At 47.3% G+C, this 23,415-nt stretch overlaps 1 protein-coding gene across 2 annotated transcripts in view; it reads right to left on the bottom strand.

Moving 5' to 3' along the window:
* ssp6 (short spindle 6) overlaps positions 1-13,241 on the bottom strand; it is a 123,334-nt gene extending 110,093 nt beyond the window's left edge. Inside the window, exon 1 of one of the 2 annotated variants that reach the window (XM_071674935.1) lies at positions 12,637-13,241. In XM_071674935.1, the coding sequence (XP_071531036.1) occupies positions 12,637-12,813 (177 nt within the window). In that variant the 5' untranslated portion in view covers positions 12,814-13,241. The remainder of the gene's footprint in view (positions 1-12,636) is intronic. The other variant, XM_071674943.1, reaches the window with a different exon arrangement.
* Between the last annotated feature and the right edge of the window lie 10,174 nt (positions 13,242-23,415).

The following is a 23,415-nucleotide window of genomic DNA, read 5'->3' as shown; positions in this document are numbered from 1 at the left end:
TGTGTGCATGGGTATATATGTATGTGTCTGTGTGTGTATATATATGTGTACATTGAGATGTATAGGTATGTTATATTTGTGTGTGTGGACGTGTATGTATAAACATGTGTATGGGGGTGGGTTGGGCCATTTCTTTCGTCTGTTTCCTTGCGCTACCTCACAAACGCGGGAGACAGCGACAAAGCAAAAAAGAAAAAAAAAAAAATATATATATAATATATAATATATATATATATATATATAATATTATATATATATATATATATATATAATTATCAGTTACTACCACTGTAACCCACAAGCACCACCTTAAGCTCTGCAAAACACTTTTCGGATAACAATGCATCGTCATTAATCCATGTGAGTTACCTCGTGTGATATGACTGGCCACATACAACTCACAATAACATGAAATCTACGAGAAAATGAAACATGAGCTAGTTAATGTTGCAGGTGCCTATGTTAATGATATAACACGGCACTCAAGGCTACAACCAAACACTCCGGAAGCTACAGATTAACAACACATCTGGGGTTCCAAACTACAACACAACACATCGGGGACCAGGCTACAACACAACACATCTGGGGAGCCAGGCTACAACATACAACACATCTGGGGGTCCAGGCTACAACACAACACATCTGGGGGTGCCAGGCTACAACACAACACATCTGGGGAGCCAGGCTACAACACAACACATCTGGGGATGCCAGGCTACAACACAACACATCTGGGGGAGCCAGGCTACAACACAACACATCTGGGCGGTAAGGCCAGGCTACAACACAACACATCTGGGGCAGCTACACAACACATCTGGGGGTGCCAGGCTACAACACAACACATCTGGGGGAGCCAGGCTACAACACAACACATCTGGGGTGTCCAGGCTACACCAGAACACATCTGGGGTGCCAGGCTACAACACAACACATCTGGGGGTGCCAGGCTACACCAGAACACATCTGGGGGTGCCAGGCTACAACACAACACATCTGGGGGAGCCAGGCTACAACACAACACATCTGGGGGTGCCAGGCTACACCAGAACAACCCGGAGCACCAACAGTGTCTCAAGATCCGTCAGCCACTCAAATGAATCATTAGACTTGCTAATCTTGCACACCTCACCTCACATCCCCTCCCTCCCAAATCCTGCACACCTCCTCTCCCTCCTGCCACAATCCTGACGCTCCTCCCCAATCTAAAGCCTCTTCTCTCCTGCCACAATCCTGGACGCCTCTCCTGCCACAATCCTGGACGCCTCTCCTGCCACAATCCTAGAAGCCTCTTCTCTCCTGCCACAATCCTGGACGCCTCTCCTCCCACAATCCTAGAAGCCTCTTCTCTCCTCCCACAATCCTGGACGCCTCTCCTCCCACAATCCTGGACGCCTCTCCTCCCAGGACTAACAAAGGGAGAGTGTAGAGCGCGGTGGAAGAGCCTCCTCCCTGGTCTTCAGCTGTGTCCAGGAACAATGGTGACGACCGACCACGGACCAGCAGACGACCAACATATTCTGGAGCAAGTAATGTAAACCTGAAACTAACATCATGAAGAGCAACGTTGAACTAACACCAGGCACTGGATAATTTTATACAAATTACTGAATGTATTCTTGACTTATCAAAATAATACTTCAATACTGAGTTATTAGATATGATGTGGAATGCCAGGATAAATGGGTCCAGTAGCTTGGCACGAACCACACATGGTCTACACGTCACGAGTGAAGGTCCACAAAACTGGAGTCAACAAGACAATATTACACACAGGACCACGACGCGAACCTGTAATATCTTCTACACCTTGAACATCCAGGGTCCGAGACTCTTCAACACTTGGCCTGCAGTCATGAGAACCAGCATGCGATGATGCATGGTAGAGTGTACCACACCAGCCACGCTACTTTGCTATGCCTCTTCCAACATATTGGCCGATCAACCACCCAACCTAACCCCAGGACCCAGCCTAGCAGGCTGGGGTCCATCCTTCAAGACTTCAGCAAGTATCCAACAGGGATTCACACAGCTGATCAAACATCTACGACCGCTACTAGAACAGCAGGGTGAGGGTAGGGTGGGGAGGACGGCAGGGTGAGGGTAGGGTGGGGAGAACGGCGGGGTGAGGGTGGGGTGGGGAGGACGGCAGGGTGAGGGTAGGGGGGGAGGACGGCAGGGTGAGGGATAGGGTGGGGAGGACGGCAGGGTGAGGGTAGGGTGGAGGACGGCAGGGTGAGGGTAGGGTGGGGAGGACGGCAGGGTAAGGAGGGTGGGGAGGACGGCAGGGTGAAGGTAGGGTGGGGAGACGGCAGGGTGAGGGTAGGGTGGGGAGGACGGCAGGGTGAGGGTAGGGTGGGGAGGACGGCAGGGTGAGGTAGGGTGGGGAGGACGGCAGGGTGAGGGTAGGGTGGGGAGGACGGAAGGTGAGGGTAGGGTGGGGAGGACGGCAGGGTGAGGGTAGGGTGGGGAGGACGGCAGGGTGAGGTAGGGTGGGGAGGACGGCAGGTGTGAGGTAGGGTGGGGAGGACGGCAGGGTGAAGGTAGGGTGGGGAGACGGCAGGTGAGGGTAGGGGGGAGACGGCAGGGTGAGGATAGGGTGGGGAGGACGGCAGGTGAAGGTAGGGTGGGGAGGACGCAGGGTGAGGTAGGGTGGGGAGGACGGCAGGGTGAAAGGTAGGGGGGAGGACGGCAGGGTGAGGTAGGGTGGGGAGGACGGCAGGGTGAGGGTAGGGTGGGAGGACGGCAGGGGGGGTAGGGTGGGGAGACGCAGGGTGAGGGTAGGTGGGGAGACGCAGGGTGAAGGTAGGGTGGGGAACGAGGTGAGGGTAGGGTGGGAGAACGGCAGGGTGAGGTAGGGGGGGAGGACGGCAGGGTGAGGGTAGGGTGGGGGACGGCAGGTGGGGTAGGGTGGGGAGGACGGCAGGGTGAGGTAGGGTGGGGAGGACGGCAGGTGAGGGTAGGGTGGGAGGACGCAGGGTGAGGTAGGGTGGGGAGGACGGCAGGGTGAGGTAGGGGGGAGGACGGCAGGGTGAGGGTAGGGTGGGGAGGACGGCAGGGTGAAGGTAGGGTGGGGAGGACGCAGGGTGAGGTAGGGTGGGGAGGACGGCAGGGTGAGGAGGGTGGGGAGGACGGCAGGGTGAGGGTAGGTGGGAGAACGGCAGGTGAGGTAGTGTGGGGACGGCAGGTGAGGTAGGTGGGGAGACGGCAGGGTGAGGGTAGGGTGGGAGAACGCAGGGTGAGGGTAGGGTGGGGAGGACGGCAGGGTGAGGGTAGGGTGGGAGACGGCAGGTGAGGGTAGGGTGGGGAGGACGGCAGGGTGAGGGTAGGGTGGGGAGGACGGCAGGGTGAGGTAGGGTGGGGAGGACGGCAGGGTGAGGTAGGGTGGGGAGGACGGCAGGTGAGGTAGGGTGGGAGGACGGCAGGGTGAGGTAGGGTGGGGAGGACGGCAGGTGAGGTAGGGTGGGGAGGACGGCAGGTGAGGTAGGGTGGGGGACGGCAGGTGAGGGTAGGGTGGGGAGGACGGCAGGGTGAGGGTAGGGTGGGAGGACGGCAGGGTGAGGGTAGGGTGGGGAGGACGGCAGGGTGAGGTAGGTGGGGAGGACGGCAGGGTGAGGTAGGGTGGGGAGGACGGCAGGGTGAGGGTAGGGTGGGGAGGACGGCAGGGTGAGGGTAGGGTGGGGAGGACGGCAGGGTGAGGTAGGGTGGGAGGACGGCAGGGTGAGGTAGGGTGGGAGACGGCAGGGTGAAGGTAGGGTGGGAGGACGGCAGGTGAGGGTAGGGTGGGGAGGACGGCAGGGTGAGGTAGGTGGGGAGGACGGCAGGTGAGGTAGGGTGGGAGGACGGCAGGGTGAGGTAGGGTGGGGAGGACGGCAGGGTGAAGGTAGGGTGGGAGGACGGCAGGGTGAGGGTAGGGTGGGGAGGACGGCAGGGTGAGGGTAGGGTGGGGAGGACGGCAGGGGTGAGGGTAGGGTGGGGAGGACGGCAGGGTGAGGATAGGGTGGGGAGGGACGGCAGGGTGAGGGTAGGGTGGGGAGGACGGCAGGGTGAGGGTAGGGTGGGGAGGACGGCAGGGTGAGGGTAGGGTGGGGAGGACGGCAGGGTGAGGGTAGGGTGGGGAGGACGGCAGGGTGAGGGTAGGGTGGGGAGGACGGCAGGGTGAGGTAGGGTGGGGAGGACGGCAGGGTGAGGTAGGTGGGGAGGACGGCAGGGGTGAGGGAGTAGGGTGGGGAGGACGGCAGGGTGAGGGTAGGGTGGGGAGGACGGCAGGGGTGAGGGTAGGGTGGGGAGGACGGCAGGGTGAGGTAGGGTGGGGAGGACGCAGGGTGAGGTAGGTGGGGAGGACGCAGGGTGAGGGTAGGGTGGGGAGGACGCAGTGAAGTAGGGTGGGGAGAAGGCAGGTGAGTATGGAGACGGCAGGTGAGTAGGGTGGGGAGACGGCAGGGTGAGGTAGGTGGGGAGGACGGCAGGTGAGGTTGGGTGGGGAGACGGCAGGGTGGGGTAGGGTGGGGAGGACGGCAGGATAGGTAGGTGGGAGGACGGCAGGGTGAGGGTAGGGTGGGGAGGACGGCAGGGTGAGGGTAGGGTGGGAGAGGACGGCAGGGTGAGGGTAGGGTGGGGAGGACGGCAGGGTGAAGTAGGGTGGGGAGGACGGCAGGGTGAAGGGTAGGGTGGGGAGGACGGCAGGTGAGGGTAGGGTGGGAGGACGGCAGGGTGAGGGTGGGTGGGGAGGACGGCAGGGTGAGTGGTAGGCCAGGTGGGGAGTGACGGCAGGGTGAGGGTTAGTAAGGTGGTGGAGGACGGCAGGGTGAGGGTAGGGTGGGGAGGACGGCAGGGTGAGGGTAGGGTGGGGGAGGACGGCAGGGTGAAGGGTAGGGTGGGGAGGACGGCAGGGTGAAGGTAGGGTGGGGAGGACGGCAGGGTGAGGGTAGGGTGGGGAGGACGGCAGGGTGAGGGTAGGGTGGGGAGGACGGCAGGGTGAGGGTAGGGTGGGGAGGACGGCAGGGTGAGGGTAGGGTGGGGAGGACGGCAGGGTGAAGGGTAGGGTGGGGAGGACGGCAGGGTGAGGGTAGGGTGGGGAGGACGGCAGGGTGAGGGTAGGGTGGGGAGGACGGCAGGGTGAGGGTAGAGGTGGGGAGGACGGCAGGGTGAAGGTAGGGTGGGGAGGACGGCAGGGTGAGGGTAGGGTGGGGAGGACGGCAGGGTGAGGGTAGGGTGGGGAGGACGCAGGGTGAGGGTAGGGTGGGGAGGACGGCAGGGTGAGGGTAGGGTGGGGAGGACGGCAGTGTGAGGGTAGGGTGGGGAGGACGGCAGGGTGAGGTAGGGTGGGGAGGACGGCAGGGTGAGAGGTAGGGTGGGGAGGACGGCAGGGTGAGGGTAGGGTGGGGAGGACGGCAGGGTGAGGTAGGGTGGGGAGGACGGCAGGGTGAGGGTAGGGTGGGGAGGACGGCAGGGTGAGGTAGGGTGGGGAGGACGGCAGGGTGAGGGTAGGGTGGGGAGGACGGCAGGGTGAAGGGTAGGGTGGGGAGGACGGCAGGGTGAGGGTAGGGTGGGGAGGACGGCAGGGTGAGGGTAGGGTGGGGAGGACGGCAGGGTGAGGGTAGGGTGGGGAGGACGGCAGGGTGAGGGTAGGGTGGGGAGGACGGCAGGGTGAGGGTAGGGTGGGGAGGACGGCAGGGTGAGGGTAGGGTGGGGAGGACGGCAGGGTGAGGGTAGGGTGGGGAGGACGGCAGGGTGAGGGTAGGGTGGGGAGACGGCAGGGTGAGGGTAGGGTGGGGAGGACGGCAGGGTGAGGGTAGGGTGGGGAGGACGGCAGGGTGAAGGTAGGGTGGGGAGGACGGCAGGGTGAGGGTAGGGTGGGGAGGACGGCAGGGTGAAGGTAGGGTGGGGAGGACGGCAGGGTGAGGGTAGGGTGGAGAGGACGGCAGGGTGAGGGTAGAGTGGGGAGAACGGCAGGGTGAGGGTAGGGTGGGGAGGACGGCGGGGTGAAGGTAGGGTGGGGAGGACGGCAGGGTGAAAGTAGGGTGGGGAGAACGGCAGGGTGAGGGTAGGGTGGGGAGGACGGCAGGGTGAAGGTAGGGTGGGGAGGACGGCAGGGCGAAGGTAGGGTGGGGAGGACGGCAGGGTGAGGGTAGGGTGGGGAGAACGGCAGGGTGAGGGTAGGGTGGGGAGGACGGCAGGGTGAGGGTAGGGTGGGGAGGACGGCAGGGTGAGGGTAGGGTGGGGAGGACGGCAGGATGAGGGTAGGGTGGGGAGGACGGCAGGGTGAGGGTAGGGTGGGGAGGACGGCAGTGGTGAGGGTAGGGTGGGGAGGACGGCAGGGTGAAGGTAGGGTGGGGAGGACGGCAGGGTTAGGGTAGGGTGGGGAGGACGGCAGGGTGAAGGTAGGGTGGGGAGGACGACAAGGTGAGGGTAGAGTGGGGAGAACGGCAGGGTGAGGGTATATATATATATATATATATATATATATATATATATATATATATATATATTTTTTTTTTTTTTTTTTTTTGCTTTGTCGCTGTCTCCCGCGTTTGCGAGGTAGCGCAAGGAAACAGACGAAAGAAATGGCCCAACCCACCCCCATACACATGTATATACATACGTCCACACACGCAAATATACATACCTACACAGCTTTCCATGGTTTACCCCAGACGCTTCACATGCCTTGATTCAATCCACTGACAGCACGTCAACCCCGGTATACCACATCGCTCCAATTCACTCTATTCCTTGCCCTCCTTTCACCCTCCTGCATGCTCAGGCCCCGATCACACAAAATCTTTTTCACTCCATCTTTCCACCTCCAATTTGGTCTCCCTCTTCTCCTCGTTCCCTCCACCTCCGACACATATATTCTCTTGGTCAATCTTTCCTCACTCATTCTCTCCATGTGCCCGAACCATTTCAAAACACCCTCTTCTGCTCTCTCAACCACGCTCTTTTTATTTCCACACATCTCTCTTACCCTTACGTTACTTACTCGATCAAACCACCTCACACCACACATTGTCCTCAAACTTCTCATTTCCAGCACATACATCCTCCTGCGCACAACTCTATCCATAGCCCACGCCTCGCAACCATACAACATTGTTGGAACCACTATTCCTTCAAACATACCCATTTTTGCTTTCCGAGATAATGTTCTCGACTTCCACACATTCTTCAAGGCCCCCAGAATTTTCGCCCCCTCCCCCACCCTATGATCCACTTCCGCTTCCATGGTTCCATCCGCTGCCAGATCCACTCCCAGATATCTAAAACACTTCACTTCCTCCAGTTTTTCTCCATTCAAACTCACCTCCCAATTGACTTGACCCTCAACCCTACTGTACCTAATAACCTTGCTCTTATTCACATTTACTCTTAACTTTCTTCTTTCACACACTTTACCAAACTCAGTCACCAGCTTCTGCAGTTTCTCACATGAATCAGCCACCAGCGCTGTATCATCAGCGAACAACAACTGACTCACTTCCCAAGCTCTCTCATCCCCAACAGACTTCATACTTGCCCCTCTTTCCAAAACTCTTACATTCACCTCCCTAACCACCCCATCCATAAACAAATTAAACAACCATGGAGACATCACACACCCCTGCCGCAAACCTACATTCACTGAGAACCAATCACTTTCCTCTCTTCCTACACGTACACATGCCTTACATCCTCGATAAAAACTTTTCACTGCTTCTAACAACTTGCCTCCCACACCATATATTCTTAATACCTTCCACAGAACATCTCTATCAACTCTATCACATGCCTTCTCCAGATCCATAAATGCTACATACAAATCCATTTGCTTTTCTAAGTATTTCTCACATACATTCTTCAAAGCAAACACCTGACCCACACATCCTCAACCACTTCTGAAACCACACTGCTCTTCCCCAATCTGATGCTCTGTACATGCCTTCACCCTCTCAATCACTATCCTCCCATATAATTTACCAGGAATACTCAACAAACTTATACCTCTGTAATTTGAGCACTCACTCTTATCCCCTTTGCCTTTGTACAATGGCACTATGCACGCATTCCGCCAATCCTCATGCACCTCACCATGAGTCATACATACATTAAATAACCTTACCAACCAGTCAACAATACAGTCACCCCCTTTTTTAATAAATTCCACTGCAATACCATCCAAACCTGCTGCCTTGCCGGCTTTCATCTTCCGCAAAGCTTTTACTACCTCTTCTCTGTTTACCAAATCATTTTCCCTAACCCTCTCACTTTGCACACCACCTCGACCAAAACACCCTATATCTGCCACTCTATCATCAAACACATTCAACAAACCTTCAAAATACTCACTCCATCTCCTTCTCACATCACCACTACTTGTTATCACCTCCCCATTTGCGCCCTTCACTGAAGTTCCCATTTGCTCCCTTGTCTTACGCACTTTATTTACCTCCTTCCAGAACATCTTTTTATTCTCCCTAAAATTTAATGATACTCTCTCACCCCAACTCTCATTTGCCCTTTTTTCACCTCTTGCACCTTTCTCTTGACCTCCTGTCTCTTTCTTTTATACATCTCCCACTCAATTTCATTTTTTCCCTGCAAAAATCGTCCAAATGCCTCTCTCTTCTCTTTCACTAATACTCTTACTTCTTCATCCCACCACTCACTACCCTTTCTAATCAACCCACCTCCCACTCTTCTCATGCCACAAACATCTTTTGCGCAATCCATCACTGATTCCCTAAATACATCCCATTCCTCCCCCACTCCCCTTACCTCCATTGTTCTCACCGTTTTCCATTCTGTACTCAGTCTCTCCTGGTACTTCCTCACACAAGCCTCCTTCCCAAGCTCACTTACTCTCACCACCCTCTTCACCCCAACATTCACTCTTCTTTTCTGAAAACCCATACAAATCTTCACCTTAGCCTCCACAAGATAATGATCAGACATCCCTCCAGTTGCACCTCTCAGCACATTAACATCCAAAAGTCTCTCTTTCGCGCGCCTGTCAATATATATATATATATATATATATATATATATATATATATATATATATATATATATATATATATATACATATATATATATATTTTTTTTTTCAAACTATTCGCCATTGCCCGCGTTAGCGAGGTAACGTTAAGAACAGAGGACTGGGCCATTGAGGGAATATCCTCACCTGGCCCCCTTCTCTGTTCCTTCTTTTGGAAAATTAAAAAAAAATTGAGAGGGGAGGATTTCCAGCCCCCCCGCTCCCTCCCCTTTTAGTCGCCTTCTACGACACGCAGGGAATACGTGGGAAGTATTCTTTCTCCCCTATCCCCAGGGATATATATATATATATATATATATATATATATATATATATATATATATATATATATATATATATATATATATATATATAAAATACACACACACACACACACACACAGCGGCAGGAACCGACGAAGATAAGCTGCATTCGCGCACATACAATCTCTAGCCGTTATGTGCAATGCAGATATATATATATATATATATATATATATATATATATATATATATATATATATATATATATATATGTTGGGGATGAGAGAGCTTGGGAAGTGAGTCAGTTGTTGTTCGCTGATGATACAGCGCTGGTGGCTGATTCATGTGAGAAACTGCAGAAGCTGGTGACTGAGTTTGGTAAAGTGTGTGAAAGAAGAAAGTTAAGAGTAAATGTGAATAAGAGCAAGGTAATTAGGTACAGTAGGGTTGAGGGTCAAGTCAATTGGGGAGGTAAGTTTGAATGGAGAAAAACTGGAGGAAGTAAAGTGTTTTAGATGTCTGGGAGTGGATCTGGCAGCGGATGGAACCATGGAAGCGGAAGTGAATCATAGGGTAGGGGAGGAGGCGAAAATCCTGGGAGCCTTGAAGAATGTTTGGAAGTCGAGAACATTATCTCGGAAAGCAAAAATGGGTATGTTTGAAGGAATAGTGGTTCCAACAATGTTGTATGGTTGCGAGGCGTGGGCTATGGATAGAGTTGTGCGCAGGAGGGTGGATGTGCTGGAAATGAGATGTTTGAGGACAATGTGTGGTGTGAGGTGGTTTGATCGAGTAAGTAATGTAAGGGTAAGAGAGATGTGTGGAAATAAAAAGAGCGTGGTTGAGAGAACAGAAGAGGGTGTTTTGAAATGGTTTGGGCACATGGAGAGAATGAGTGAGGAAAGATTAACCAAGAGGATATATGTGTCGGAGGTGGAGGGAACGAGAAGTGGGAGACCAAATTGGAGGTGGAAAGATGGAGTGAAAAAGATTTTGAGTGATCGGGGCCTGAACATGCAGGAGCGTGAAAGGCGGGCAAGGAATAGAGTGAATTGGATCGATGTGGTATACCGGGGTTGACGTGCTGTCAGTGGATTGAATCAGGGCATGTGAAGCGTCTGGGGTAAACCATGGAAAGTTCTGTGGGACCTGGATGTGGAAAGGGAGCTGTGGTTTCGGGCATTATTGCATGACAGCTAGAGACTGAGTGTGAACGAATGGGGCCTTTGTTGTCTTTTCCTAACGCTACCTCGCACACATGAGGGGGGAGGGGGATGGTATTCCATGTAAGGCGAGGTGGCGATGGAAATGAATAAAGGCAGACAGTGTGAATTGTGTGCATGGGTATATATGTATGTGTCTGTGTGTGTATATATATGTGTACATTGAGATGTATAGGTATGTATATTTGTGTGTGTGGACGTGTATGTATAAACATGTGTATGGGGGTGGGTTGGGCCATTTCTTTCGTCTGTTTCCTTGCGCTACCTCACAAACGCGGGAGACAGCGACAAATCAAAATAAAAAAAATAAATAATATATATATATATATATATATATATATATATATATATATATATATATATATATATATATGTGTGTGTGTGTGTGTGTGTGTGTGTGTGTGTGTGTGTGTGTCAAACATTTCAGTTACGCACGCACACACAGATGCACCATCCAAATCATCCTCAGATCTCACAACGCTCTCAATGTACCACACTCACCATCCCCAGCCAACAATACATTCACCATCCCGTCATCAGTACACTTACTAAGGCCAGAGAGACATCAATACACTTACCAAGGCCAGACATCATTACACTTACCTAGGCCAGACATCAATACACTTACCAAGGCCAGACATCAATACACTTACCAAGGCCAAACATCAATACACTTACTAAGGCTAGGCATCAATACACTTACTAAGGCCAGACATCAATACACTTACCAAGGCCAGACATCAATACACTTACTAAGGCCAGACATCAATACACTTACTAAGGCCAGACATCAATACACTTACTAAGCCCTGACATCAATACACTTACCAAGGCCAGACATCAATACACTTACCAAGGCCAGACATCAATACACTTACTAAGCCCAGACATCAAGACACTTACCAAGGCCAGACATCAATACACTTACCAAGGCCACACATCAATACCCTTACTAAGGCCACACATCAATACACGTACTAAGGCCAGACATCAATACACTTACCAAGGTCAGACATCGATACACTTACTAAGGCCAGACATCAATACACTTACTAAGGCCAGACATCAATACACTTACTAAGGCCAGACATCAATACACGTACTAAGGCCAGACATCAATACACGTACTAAGGCCAGACATCAATACACTTACTAAGGCCAGACATCAATACACTTACCAAGGCCAGACATCGATACACTTACTAAGGCCAGACATCAATACACTTACTAAGGCCAGACATCAATACACTTACTAAGGCCAGACATCAATACACGTACTAAGGCCAGACGTCAATACACTTACTAAGGCCAGACATCAATACACTTACCAAGGCCAGACATCGATACACTTACTAAGGTCAGACATCAATACACTTACTAATGCCAGACATCAATACACGTACTAAGGCCAGACGTCAATACACTTACTAAGGCCAGACATCAATACACTTACCAAGGCCAGACATCGATACACTTACTAAGGTCAGACATCAATACACTCGTCTCTGCACTCCAGGCACCACACCACCAAGCAATCCGAGACTCCCACCTGACGGGTCACTCACAATTCCCAGATATCAAGAGACACATAACACACTCCACCACCTCACTCACTACATCCAGACATCAATACAATAACCCTGCCAGACGTCAATACATTAACCCTGCCAGACATCAATACATTTCCGCCTGGATACACTCAGCTCCCTCCCTCCCTCCCTCCGGAGCTTCATGTTTCCTTGAGTCTGTAGACAGTTTCCATCAAACTACCACAAGTGATTACAATGTTACTTGATTAGCCCCAAAGTTTAGTCCAAATTTTTGTACTTCAATTAATTGACACTTTCTGTAACGCCAGCAAAGTTAAATTAACATCAGCCAAGTTTACGTAAGGTTAAGTTGACGATGAATGTAAATGATTAGCAGGTTGAGGCGGGCGGGTGGTGGCGTGGTTGATGGGGTTCCCCTCAGCCGGGCTAACCACACCTTCCCTTGTCTTCTGCCTCGCTTGTCTGGCTTATAAATAGGTGGGTGGGTCTGCCTGGCTCCCTGGTTAGTCTGGGGTCACGTGACGCTGCCTAACTGACAGTTAGTCTGGTGTTGGGCGATACATGAGTTACAGGACACTCACCTGGGATGATTCCACCGGCCGGACATTAGCGTAGTCCGCCGAGCCGCTTTTGCTTTTGCAAGAAGCTTGACGCTTGTGCTGTTGCTGCGGCTGTTGTTGCTGCTGTGGCTGTTGCTGTGGTGGCTGCTGCTGCTGCTGTGACTGCTGCATGGACTGTGTCCCAGGCGCGCTGGCCATCCTGATGAGTGCTGTGCTTCACACACCCTTCACCTTTTTTTTGTCACGTTCACATGAGTAAATATTTTTCTTCCACTTCACTTGCTGTGGGCATGACCGCCACCCCAACACTCACCACACTCGCCACGCCATCCACATCAACCCACCAGTTCTAAACAAAGACAAAGACCCTTCACCATCGTCAATTCCGATTTTCCCCTTAAGGGATGGCGTTTTTGTTGCTCCCTCTCGCCGATTAAACTCCCGGCATCACCGCCGTCAACACCGGTTCGTGCATCGTAGAGAAAAGAGTAACTACAACGAAATCAGATCGTCGCTCAGCGTGGAACGAAAGTGGACGCTGGGAGAAAGGCAATACGAACGCGTCTACATCATCAACCGCCGCCCAGGACACTACCGTGGTGTCGTCTGCAGCAGCAGCTGTCACTTAGCGCTGTCTATAGACTTCGTGAACCCGGCCCGCGTGGCTCCGCCGCTAGAGGACTCTCGCGGCTTTCCACCCTCTATACTCTCTTCAATAAAGAATCAAAGCTACATTTTACACTGAAGATGAGACTGGAAACTTTATATCGCGAAAAATCAATATGATGTAAGAATGTTATATCAGATTTATACTCTGGCACACATTTTGATATCCTTTTATTATCGTGTCTCATTCTAGCTTTGATTACTTTCATTAAAGAGGTTCACATGGAAAAAGTCATAACAAAAGTTGGTTTTAATCAAAATTACAGTAATTTAGAGAGGGACTGTTCAACATAACCTACACACCAAAAAGACAAGTCAGCGAATAACACTTACAGATTAAAAAACTTTCATTAAAACTTATCCAACTTTTCTCTTTTTCTTCTCTCTCTCTCTCTCTCTCTCTCTCTCTCTCTCTCTCTCTCTCTCTCTCTCTCTCTCTCTCTCTCTCTTCGTCCTCTACAGCCTCTCTTGACGCCCTCAAAACAAACAATACAAAACCCAACGAGAGTAAAAATACAATTTGAGATTATGGTAACTCCGAGAGGAGGGTGGGAGTGACGGGGAAGGTGGGAGTGCTTGAGGAGTGGCAATGACGGGGCAAGTGGAAGTGACGGGAAGGTGGGAGTGCCAGTAGGGTGGGAATGACTGGGAAGGTAGGAACGCCATGAAAGTGACGGGAAGGTGAGAGTGACGGAAGGGTGGGAGTGACAGGAGGGGGATGTGACGGGATGATGAAAGTGACAGGAGGGGGAGTGACAGGAGGATGGGAGTGATGGCAAGATGGATTTTTGATGTTTTTTCTGTCAATGAAGGACTTTTGTAGTGTGTTGCTTACTGTTCTCATAATTCTATTAATGTTATATCTTTCCTCAGTTATCTAAACTCTTGCAATGAATCGGTGACATCCCCCCCACCCGAGCTCCTCCACCACCAGACTTCAATGTTCATCATAGGGATTGGTGGAATTCCTCTCATACGGATGGTGGGAGGTTTGAAACCCTCACTTTCTCCATTCTCAACGATCTAAAGCAAATTCTCTCCCACCCAAACCCATGTTATCTCCCACCCCACCCATGTTATCTCCCACCCCACCCATGTTATCTCCCACCCCACCCATGATCATGACCGCTGTGAGTATTCTTACTATTCTGTCTTTCACTTGCAATCCTTCGCGCTGTAGCTACAGTCTTGCCTTAGTTGCTTCATCTGACCACATTATCATAAAGGTATCTATTCTAACAGCATCTCTCCCTCACATAACCCCACTGAACGTAAATATTGGCACCTCGACAAAGCTAACTAAGACTTAGGAAAATACTTCTCTGGCTTCCCTTGGGTAAATTACTGTGTCTTGCGAGGTGATGCTTCTGTCTTCGCCAAACACATAGCCATAGGTTACTCTTGCGGGAATGGAAGCATTTATTCCCTCATCCTCCAAGACGACCTCTTCATCCAATCCGTGGTTCAACCGTTCCTGTTCTGACGTCATTCAGGCAAGGGATCACATCTGCTTACTGGGCTTGGGAAAATCACTTTCCCCCGACTCCTATTCAGCATTTATCACTGCCCGTAATCACATGTTATCCGTGAGGCGAAGCCTTCCTCTTCGTCATCCACTGTTAGGTCTTCCTGGTCTTTAGCTAAGGATGTTGCTAACAACTTATGTCGCTCTATCTTTCCCTCACTTTACAGTCAGACCGGTACTATAAATGTCTCTCCCGTAGACAAAGTAACTGTTTGGTTCCTGTTTCTCCTCTAACTCCATCTTGGATGACTCAACATTCCTTCACCGCCTGATGCTCTTCTTACTAATCCTATGCCTCTTCCCGTAATCTCTTTTCGGACTGTCAGAAAAGCGCTTTTCTCTCTGGACACAAGCAAGGCTCGCTCATGGTCCTGATGGCATCCATCCTCGTGTACTGAAAGTGTGCCTCTGGACTTGAACCTGTGCTTACTCGTCTGTTCCGTTTCTCTTTAAAAAACCAAAACTTTTCCTTTTGCTTGATAGAATGCGTTGGTGCATCTCATCCCTAAGATGAGTGACTGTTCTAACCATTCTATCTATCGTCCTGTTGCTTTAACATCTACCATTTCCAAAGTCTTTAAATCCCTCCTCGACTGCCATATCCTCAGACATTTTGAATTTCACAGTCTTCTCTCTGATCATCGGTATGGCACTGGTAAGGTGAGATTCACTGGTGATATTCTTTCTTATCTTACTAATGAGTTGTCATCATCCCTGAGAGATTTTGGGTAGTCTTATGTAGTCGCCCTTGATACATCCACAGCTATGGACAGGGTGTGGCATCAAGGTCTCATCTCTAAGGGCTCTCCTTCTTTGTCTTCCCTCTCTCACTTTGCTATCTCATATCTAGCTTCCCATCCATCTCTGTGGTTCTTGATGGATCAGCCTCTCCCCCTTTCTCCATCAACAGCGGTGTCCCTCAGGTTGCTGTTCTGTCTCCTCCACTTTTTTTCTTTCTTTTATTAATGATTTCCTTTCCTCTACATATAACCAAATGCACTCATACGCTGACGATTCAACTTTGCATTCCTCCAAATCCTTAAATTCTGCTCCTCCTTCTCTCATTCGATTTGCATCTCGTCTCGACCCAACTTCCTAAATAAATCAGACTTGGACAGGATATCTCAATGGGATAGACGAAATCTGAAGTTTAATGCCTGCAAGACCCTGTTTCTGCCCATTTCTCTATCGGAAATCCCTCACAACTTTTCTCTGTCCTTCAACGGTTCCGTAATTCTATATCTCACTCAAGGCCCGACTTTAATGTGGACTTCTGTCCATGACTGGAGACTCCAACGTGAAAAATGAAAAAATGTTCGTAGATGCCAGGGAGTCTGCCTTCCCAAGGGAGGTCTGTGGCCAGACTAGGGGTGTAGCGGAGGATAAGGAGGACGGGAGGGACACTAGAATAAGCAGATGTCATAACAATCACTGTGGCTGTCACACACTGACACCATTACTGAACACAGTATGGCAAACAAAGATGAAAGAGCAGGAGAAAAGAGAAATATGGAAGAGACAAAAGAGAGGAAACAATAAATGTGTATGACAGTGAATAGGGGAGAGGCAGGAAGAGCGAGGCTCATGACGAAAGAAGAGCAGGACAAGGATGATGCAGGCACATAGAAGACCACCAAGTGTAGCTAGGGTGTGAATAGCAGAGAGGGGAATGATTCACACCGAGGGGACGAGAGAGAAAGTCTGACAGGATGTACAAGGAGGTGATAAAGAAGCGTAAAAACAGACTGGGAGTGAATATAGTGATTGTAAAAACGTTGGAGGGAAGATGAGCAAGTTTTTAGGGTGGAAAACATTGGAATAATTTCGACGTATGTTGACAAAACTGTAGAGACACAAATCAGGAGACAGAATTACTGGTAGAAGACACCGCTATGGAGACGCAGGTCACGGGTAGACGCTGTGAGGTTATACCAGCGTTGTGCAATAGCAAGACAGGAGGCCCGATGGTCCACGACGATTCCATCTGCTAGAGAACGGTAACAGTGTCTTCAGGTCCTCATCAGGCAGATACAAAAACAAGACATCAAAGTGGAAGGCTCTTCCCGACCCACCTCTCCTATCGGCGCAAAAACTACACGGAAAATAACGAAGGGGCATCGTAAAATATGGTAGATATCTACTACCATGGAAATTCTATAGTATGAATAGGCGTAATAGCCTCGTTAATGGTAAATCGGTATACTCAAGCGTACGACTTCAATTCTGGGAAAAAAGTTGAAATTGTGTTAACAATAAAGTTAAATGTATCATATGTATGTGTCCTGACATATGACATGAGCAGAGTTGTTTACTGATGAATGATATCACAGAAGCATTTGTTTAGCTTTGATTCAAATGTATGATAGTCTTCCCGTTGAAACCTGCTGATGGTTTAATATTACGTTCTACAACTCTAAAGATAAAAAAAAAAAAAATATGCCCATGTTAGTATCATATCTTTTCCTCCAAACTCACAAATATTTCTCTTCGGTATAAGTTTAATGGAGAGATTGTCGTGTATTAAGTTGCTGAAATCATTTAGTGTTTTGAAAACCCATAAAATCTTTGACTTCATGCTATTTTAAGGATATGATTACAGTTTTTTAAGTCTTTCTCCATGAGGCGTTTCTCTGAACAATGGAATCTTTAATAATGGCTTACCGTATTTCTTATATACAATCTTAACAAAGGTTCTATGGGTCTTCTGGCCTAAGCTTCTTAGCTTTCTGTTAGACCATATGATGATCGTTCATCTTGCTTAGTTTAGACTCTGACGTTGGTGCAAAGGAAAAAGAAAAATGTTTCGCTTTAAGAGGTATTGTCTTTGTGATACAAATAGCAAAAGTCACACCCCTTTTCTCGGGATAATCTTGGGTCAGATCACCATACCTGACCTAATGTCAATGCCTGGAGTCACCTTACCTAAACTAATTAGCATGTCATCTTGGAATGATGTAACATGTTTCTAACTTGGTCTTGATATATATCTACTTAGTTTTCCATCTAAAATCCTGCCCAAATGTGCAGCGCTAGCTTTATTCAAGAGCAGGCCATCCTTAGTACAGGAGCTCCCATCACAACTCATTGTCTCACAGATCATTGTAATTCACCTCATCGCATCTACAAATACCTCACCTTTCCTACAAATAGCAAACATTTCTAGCCATCTTATATTTTCCATGTGACTAAGCTTTTGCTAGCACTCTTCCAAGTGGGAATCTTTTTAATGTTTTCTGAATGATTAGATGACGTCAACTGCTTTACTTTAAATCATACATGTTAATTATGTCACAGAAATCAAGCAGATTTGTTAGATATGAACGATTTCGTCGACAACAATGCTGTGATTTGTAGTCAATTGCACATCCTTTAAATGACTTACAATCTTGTCTCGAATGATGGTTTCCTAAGTTTACCAACCATATTGACGTTAATCTACTTAACGATAATTTCCGGACAGGGACTTTACATTTCTATTAAAATTGGTGTTAATCTTGCAAACTTCTGATCTTGTGCAACTTTCCTTGAAACAATCAAGTTATCAAGAAGCGCCGGCAAGTGCTTGTCTCGTTTTTCACCTTTCATTGTTTTGGATAAAACTCACTTGGGTCTGCCGTTTTACTCTCATTTCACTTAGTGACAAAAGCGTATCTTCAGCATGCATGTCTACATGTCATACAATGTTTTCCTCTCCTGATAATGGAGAGGATCCGGGCCATGGTTTTCTTCAGTGAAAAATACAGAGAAAAGAAATATTTTAAGATCTTTGCCATATGATCATGTCTTGAACTATGACTCCGTTCTATACATCTAATGTGTCAACTGACTGATAATGACCCTCTTGTTTCTACCATAACTATAGAACTCCTATGAGTTTCTTTTGCTAGTTTCAGCAATATACACTTCATACTGATGTTTAACATACAAGTCTCTTAGTCTTCCTACGCAAGCTGACAAAACTTACATCATCATTCACAGCCGGTAAACTCTGTGAGGGTAAGGAGAGCGATCAGGGCGTTCCTAGTGTTTTCTTGGATGTGACTATGAAAGAAATGTGAAAAGAGGTAGCTCACTACCGGGTTCTTTTAGAAAATCGCTGCTGACAGTATCTATGTCAGCTTAAGTAAGGTAAGATTGATTATACTTGGTTGTTTCTAAATAACTACCTGGAGACTGTTAATCTAATTCCATGCTTTCCAAAAAAAAAAAAAAAAAAATGAGAAAAGGGTGTACCCAATGTACTTCATTCTCACTTCATAGTCTTTTTCCCAAGCTGGCGTCAGAAATGTTGACGTCTTTAGATACAGAACAACATTTCCTCTCTTGAAAAAGTCAGTCAGTAAGTCCATAGATAGTGGCATAAGGAAAACAAATAATCAAAACTTTCATGTCTTCTACCTTACCGCTACCACACATAACCTGCTAGACCATCTGGCCGGACAGAAACCATCTCTCCTCACCTTAAGCAAGATGCTTACCTGACAAAAGTTTGACGTGCTCAGGGGATACACCGCTTACTGTCGCTCTCGTTACCTTGACCCATTTGCTTCTCTCAGTGAATACAGTTTTGTTTCTCTGAGATGTTGTGTCCCATTCCTTCTTAAGATGAGATACTGTGCTTTAGAAAAAGGAAATAATTTAAACATGAACAGATTCTTCTCCAAATGTTCATTTATTTCTTTGCACAAGGCATATACTCGTGTCTGAATATCTATACAGATTATTTTGCTAACACTAAGCAATGCAAATAAGCTTTTTTTTTGGGGGGTGGGGGTTCATAAGTCGAAGGCTGCTTAGAGAGTGTGAATGATGAGGCAGAAATAAAGAAAGTAGCATGAAGGAAAAAGACGAGGAAGCTAATATGAAAAGATGGTATGGAGAAAGTGAACAAGGATGCAGATATAAAGAAGCAACATGAGGTGCATGATTAAAGGAGGCAGATATGATAAAACAAAGCATCAAGGAAGTGAATAAGGAAACACGTGAAAAAGACAGTACAAAGAGAATGAATCAGGAAGTTAACATATAGATGGCAGCATGGAAGGAATGATAAAAGGGAAAAATATGAAGAATGATGTACAGAGCGAGTGAAATTGTAAGTAAATATGAAGGCTGCACTATGGAGAAATTAAGTAAGGAGTAAGATGCGAAGGCAGAAAATTGCTTTAAGATGAACATGAAAGAAGCATGGGAATGGTGAATAATGAGGCAGATATAGAGAAGGCAGCATGTTGAGTATAGTTAAGGAAGCAAATATGAATACATGTAACATGGAGAAAACCTCAAGGAAACCTACGTGAAATGCAGGGGGAGTTATTTAGCGGGTAGACATAAATAATAATCCATGGAATGATAATAAGTAGGTACATATGAAAAAAGATGCATAAGAAAATGAATAAGGAGGTTAGATACGAGGGCAGAATGGAGAAGGTAAGGGGGCAGATAGTGATATGGGAAAACATTGCACAGATCATATTTGTAATTCCCAGAAGTACGACAGCAGGTAGGAGAAATGATCCACAAGCTACGCACGGTGAGGTCAGCTAAGATACAGCAATAAAAGTTTCTCAAGTCAGTCACAAAAGCTGAACTGAAGATGCAGATCTTTCACTTTCTTGAGATCATGCAGCTTATGAGAAGGTACTCGCATCCCATTTGCCATACTACATGACCGAACATAAAAAATATAGGGAACTGAAATGTGTTACACAATTCTGCATATTTCGTAAGAGGTCTGTAGTGAATCACAGAAATGACGTTAAGAAAAGCAATAGTAACGCTGATACCTTCGAACACAGTAACTCAGGTCAACAAACCATTATTTGAGGTGATGCGGTGCTGAGGCAAGCTTGGGCGTGTGGTGTAGGCGTACGTGGCGCTCCAAGTTGTGTCTCTGGGCACTGCTGAAGGGACACAGAGGGCAGGCAAAGGGCTTCTCTCCGGTGTGAACCAGGAGGTGACGCTTGAGCCTGCTGGCGAAGGGGAATTCCTTCTTGCAGTAGGAACATGTGTGCTGCGATGTCTGCTCTGATGGTTCCTCCTGCTGGGATGAACCCCCTTGTTGGGAAAGGCTACCTAGCTGGGATGGGCCACTCTGCTGAGACGGAGGGAGAGACATATTACGCACACAGTCACGAATGCGATCCATAATGAGAATTTATGATTATAACAATGCACTGATTTACACACACACACACACATCAAGCAGAACAAGATAAGAGACGCATTATAGACACTCATTTGATGTCAAAGCCTTAAACGAACAAACAAAAAATAGATATGAGATATATTCACATATAGACACTCCGCCTGACACCCGGGTATATCACAGACTGACAGATACACTTGCTTTCCTCCAATGGCAGGGAAGACATAATCCAACAGACCAACCGCGTCATTGGTGCTGCCAGCTCGGATGGGTCTGAGGTTCCATCCTATCATAATATTATATGTTTTAACAAGGCAAAGTACACATGTTTTGGTGGGGCCCGAGGTAGTTATACAAAGATAACCTTGTACTGTTAGGAATGATAGTGTGAGGTCTGTATACTAAGACAGACTGGTGTCACCAGTGAGAAACACACGCGCGCGTCACTCGTTAGACGTATATAATCATACATATGTACACACATTTCTTACAGAAATATTTATATATGCAAATACACGCAAAAATCCATTATCGGTATCTTAATCCCAGATACATATGAATGCAACCTACACCCTCCCATAACCTTGTTTAGTCACTCACTCGACAGGACTAAGTTGTGATGTGAAGAGTTAGTCATGTGTGTTGTATGTGTTAAAACACATATCATTGATCTCCACACCACAATCATCAACACCAAGGCCATAAACAAATTGAGTGTCCTGAGGACACTTATCGGTGCATGCTTTGGAGAGAGAAATGAGCCTGTTAGTATCCTATGCAGACAACTCATTGCTCCACCCTAGATTATGCCTTTGCCTCGCCGTCAACCCTATCAAATGAAAACACATACACACATGCAAACCTTGCCGAACAGGGTACTCAGAACAATCTCTGGCTGTCTAATTACCACAAACTCTCTACATCTGTGCATTGAAACAAAACTGTTTCTACAAATTTAAAACGGTATGCTCGACACTCAATTCTTTGCAGCAGCAATAGATCTCTCCCACCCACACCGCAGATGCAACGCAGTGAAAATGTTTAGATATCACATTGATCACCACATCAACAAAACTATATGCATAATAAGAAAATTATCTCTTGATTAATATTAAATTAGATATATGTACATGGGAAAGAAAATGTTTGGTAAACTATGTACTCTAGATATTAGAAATACACTAGAGTAGGCATTTCAAGTATGGTCACCACATTTAGTATGGTCACCACAAATAGAGAAGATACAGAGGAGGGCCACAAAGTTAGCACCTGAAAATAATCAAGTGAATTCCAGGGATAAATCAGAGGCCATAAATTTGCCCCAATGGAAAAGAGATGAACAAGGGAAGACACTGTTACAACTTTCAAGTTTCTTAATCTGAGGAACTGTGTTTGCAGTAAAAAGTTCTTTGAAAGATACAAGGAAGACAATTGATAGTCATATGAAGAAATTTGCTACAAAAGATGTGGAGTGCTTTTGTAGTAAGAGAGCCAAACATGGCTGAAGTTTTAATCAGATTCAATTGTATGTGTTTTCTGTATTGGATCCAACATTACCTTTTCTTGCAAAGTTAAAATCTAATCTCTCAGAAAGTTTTAGAGATTTTAATGTTCTCAACCTGTTTTAAAAAGTGAATTTCCTTATTGAAGAAAATAAAAAGATAATTAAGATATACAATATATGCTTAGAAAAAAGTCAATAGTGGCAGAAGCTATTGTATCATATTCAAACTGGATGGAACTGCAAATGTGTATTTTTCCACTGGGATGATGTGCATCTTTCCAAAAGACCCTCTGGCACATACTTACGTTCTTTTAAATATTCTTATATTGATTTAATTCTCTGAGCTTCTCTTATTAGTGTCACTCTTCATTTAGATTATTCATGTTAGTTGACCTATACACTGCTCATTTTTGTATGTCTATAAACAACTCACAACAGTACATGTTAATGATGTTCTAATCATAGGGGTAATGAAAATTCCCTCTTATGAAAAATCTTATACTTCTCTTTTATGTGAAATGAATGACTGAGTACCCAATTACATACATTCATTTAATTACAGGTTCAGTAATTAGACAGATAAAAAATCTAAATCTATATATCTGTCTATCTACCCATATGGTATAATCCTTCCATTGTTAACAGCAGCAGTGATCTATGCAACACCTTTATTTCATGATCTCAGCATATTCCCATACATTCCTATGACAAGACATCCTTAGCACACATGGGTACCTTTACTCTCTTCTAAAGTTTGGTCTTCACATATGCCTACTTTCACTTTGTTCATTTAAATACACTCTTAACTGTTCTTTTCTTATGTCTATACAACATCCATAGTCAATCTCTTACTTTATCAGCTATTTCCCTCAAAATACTATCCTCATTCTGTTCATTTTCTGCTATTCATATCCATTTCTCAGAAAATTTACCTCAGCTGCTAGCCCTCTACACAAA

This window comes from Panulirus ornatus, chromosome 2 (assembly GCF_036320965.1).
Source record: "Panulirus ornatus isolate Po-2019 chromosome 2, ASM3632096v1, whole genome shotgun sequence".
Classification (NCBI taxonomy): domain Eukaryota; kingdom Metazoa; phylum Arthropoda; class Malacostraca; order Decapoda; family Palinuridae; genus Panulirus; species Panulirus ornatus.
Note: the sequence above shows the minus strand (reverse complement) of the source record. Positions and strands in the feature narration are given on the sequence as shown.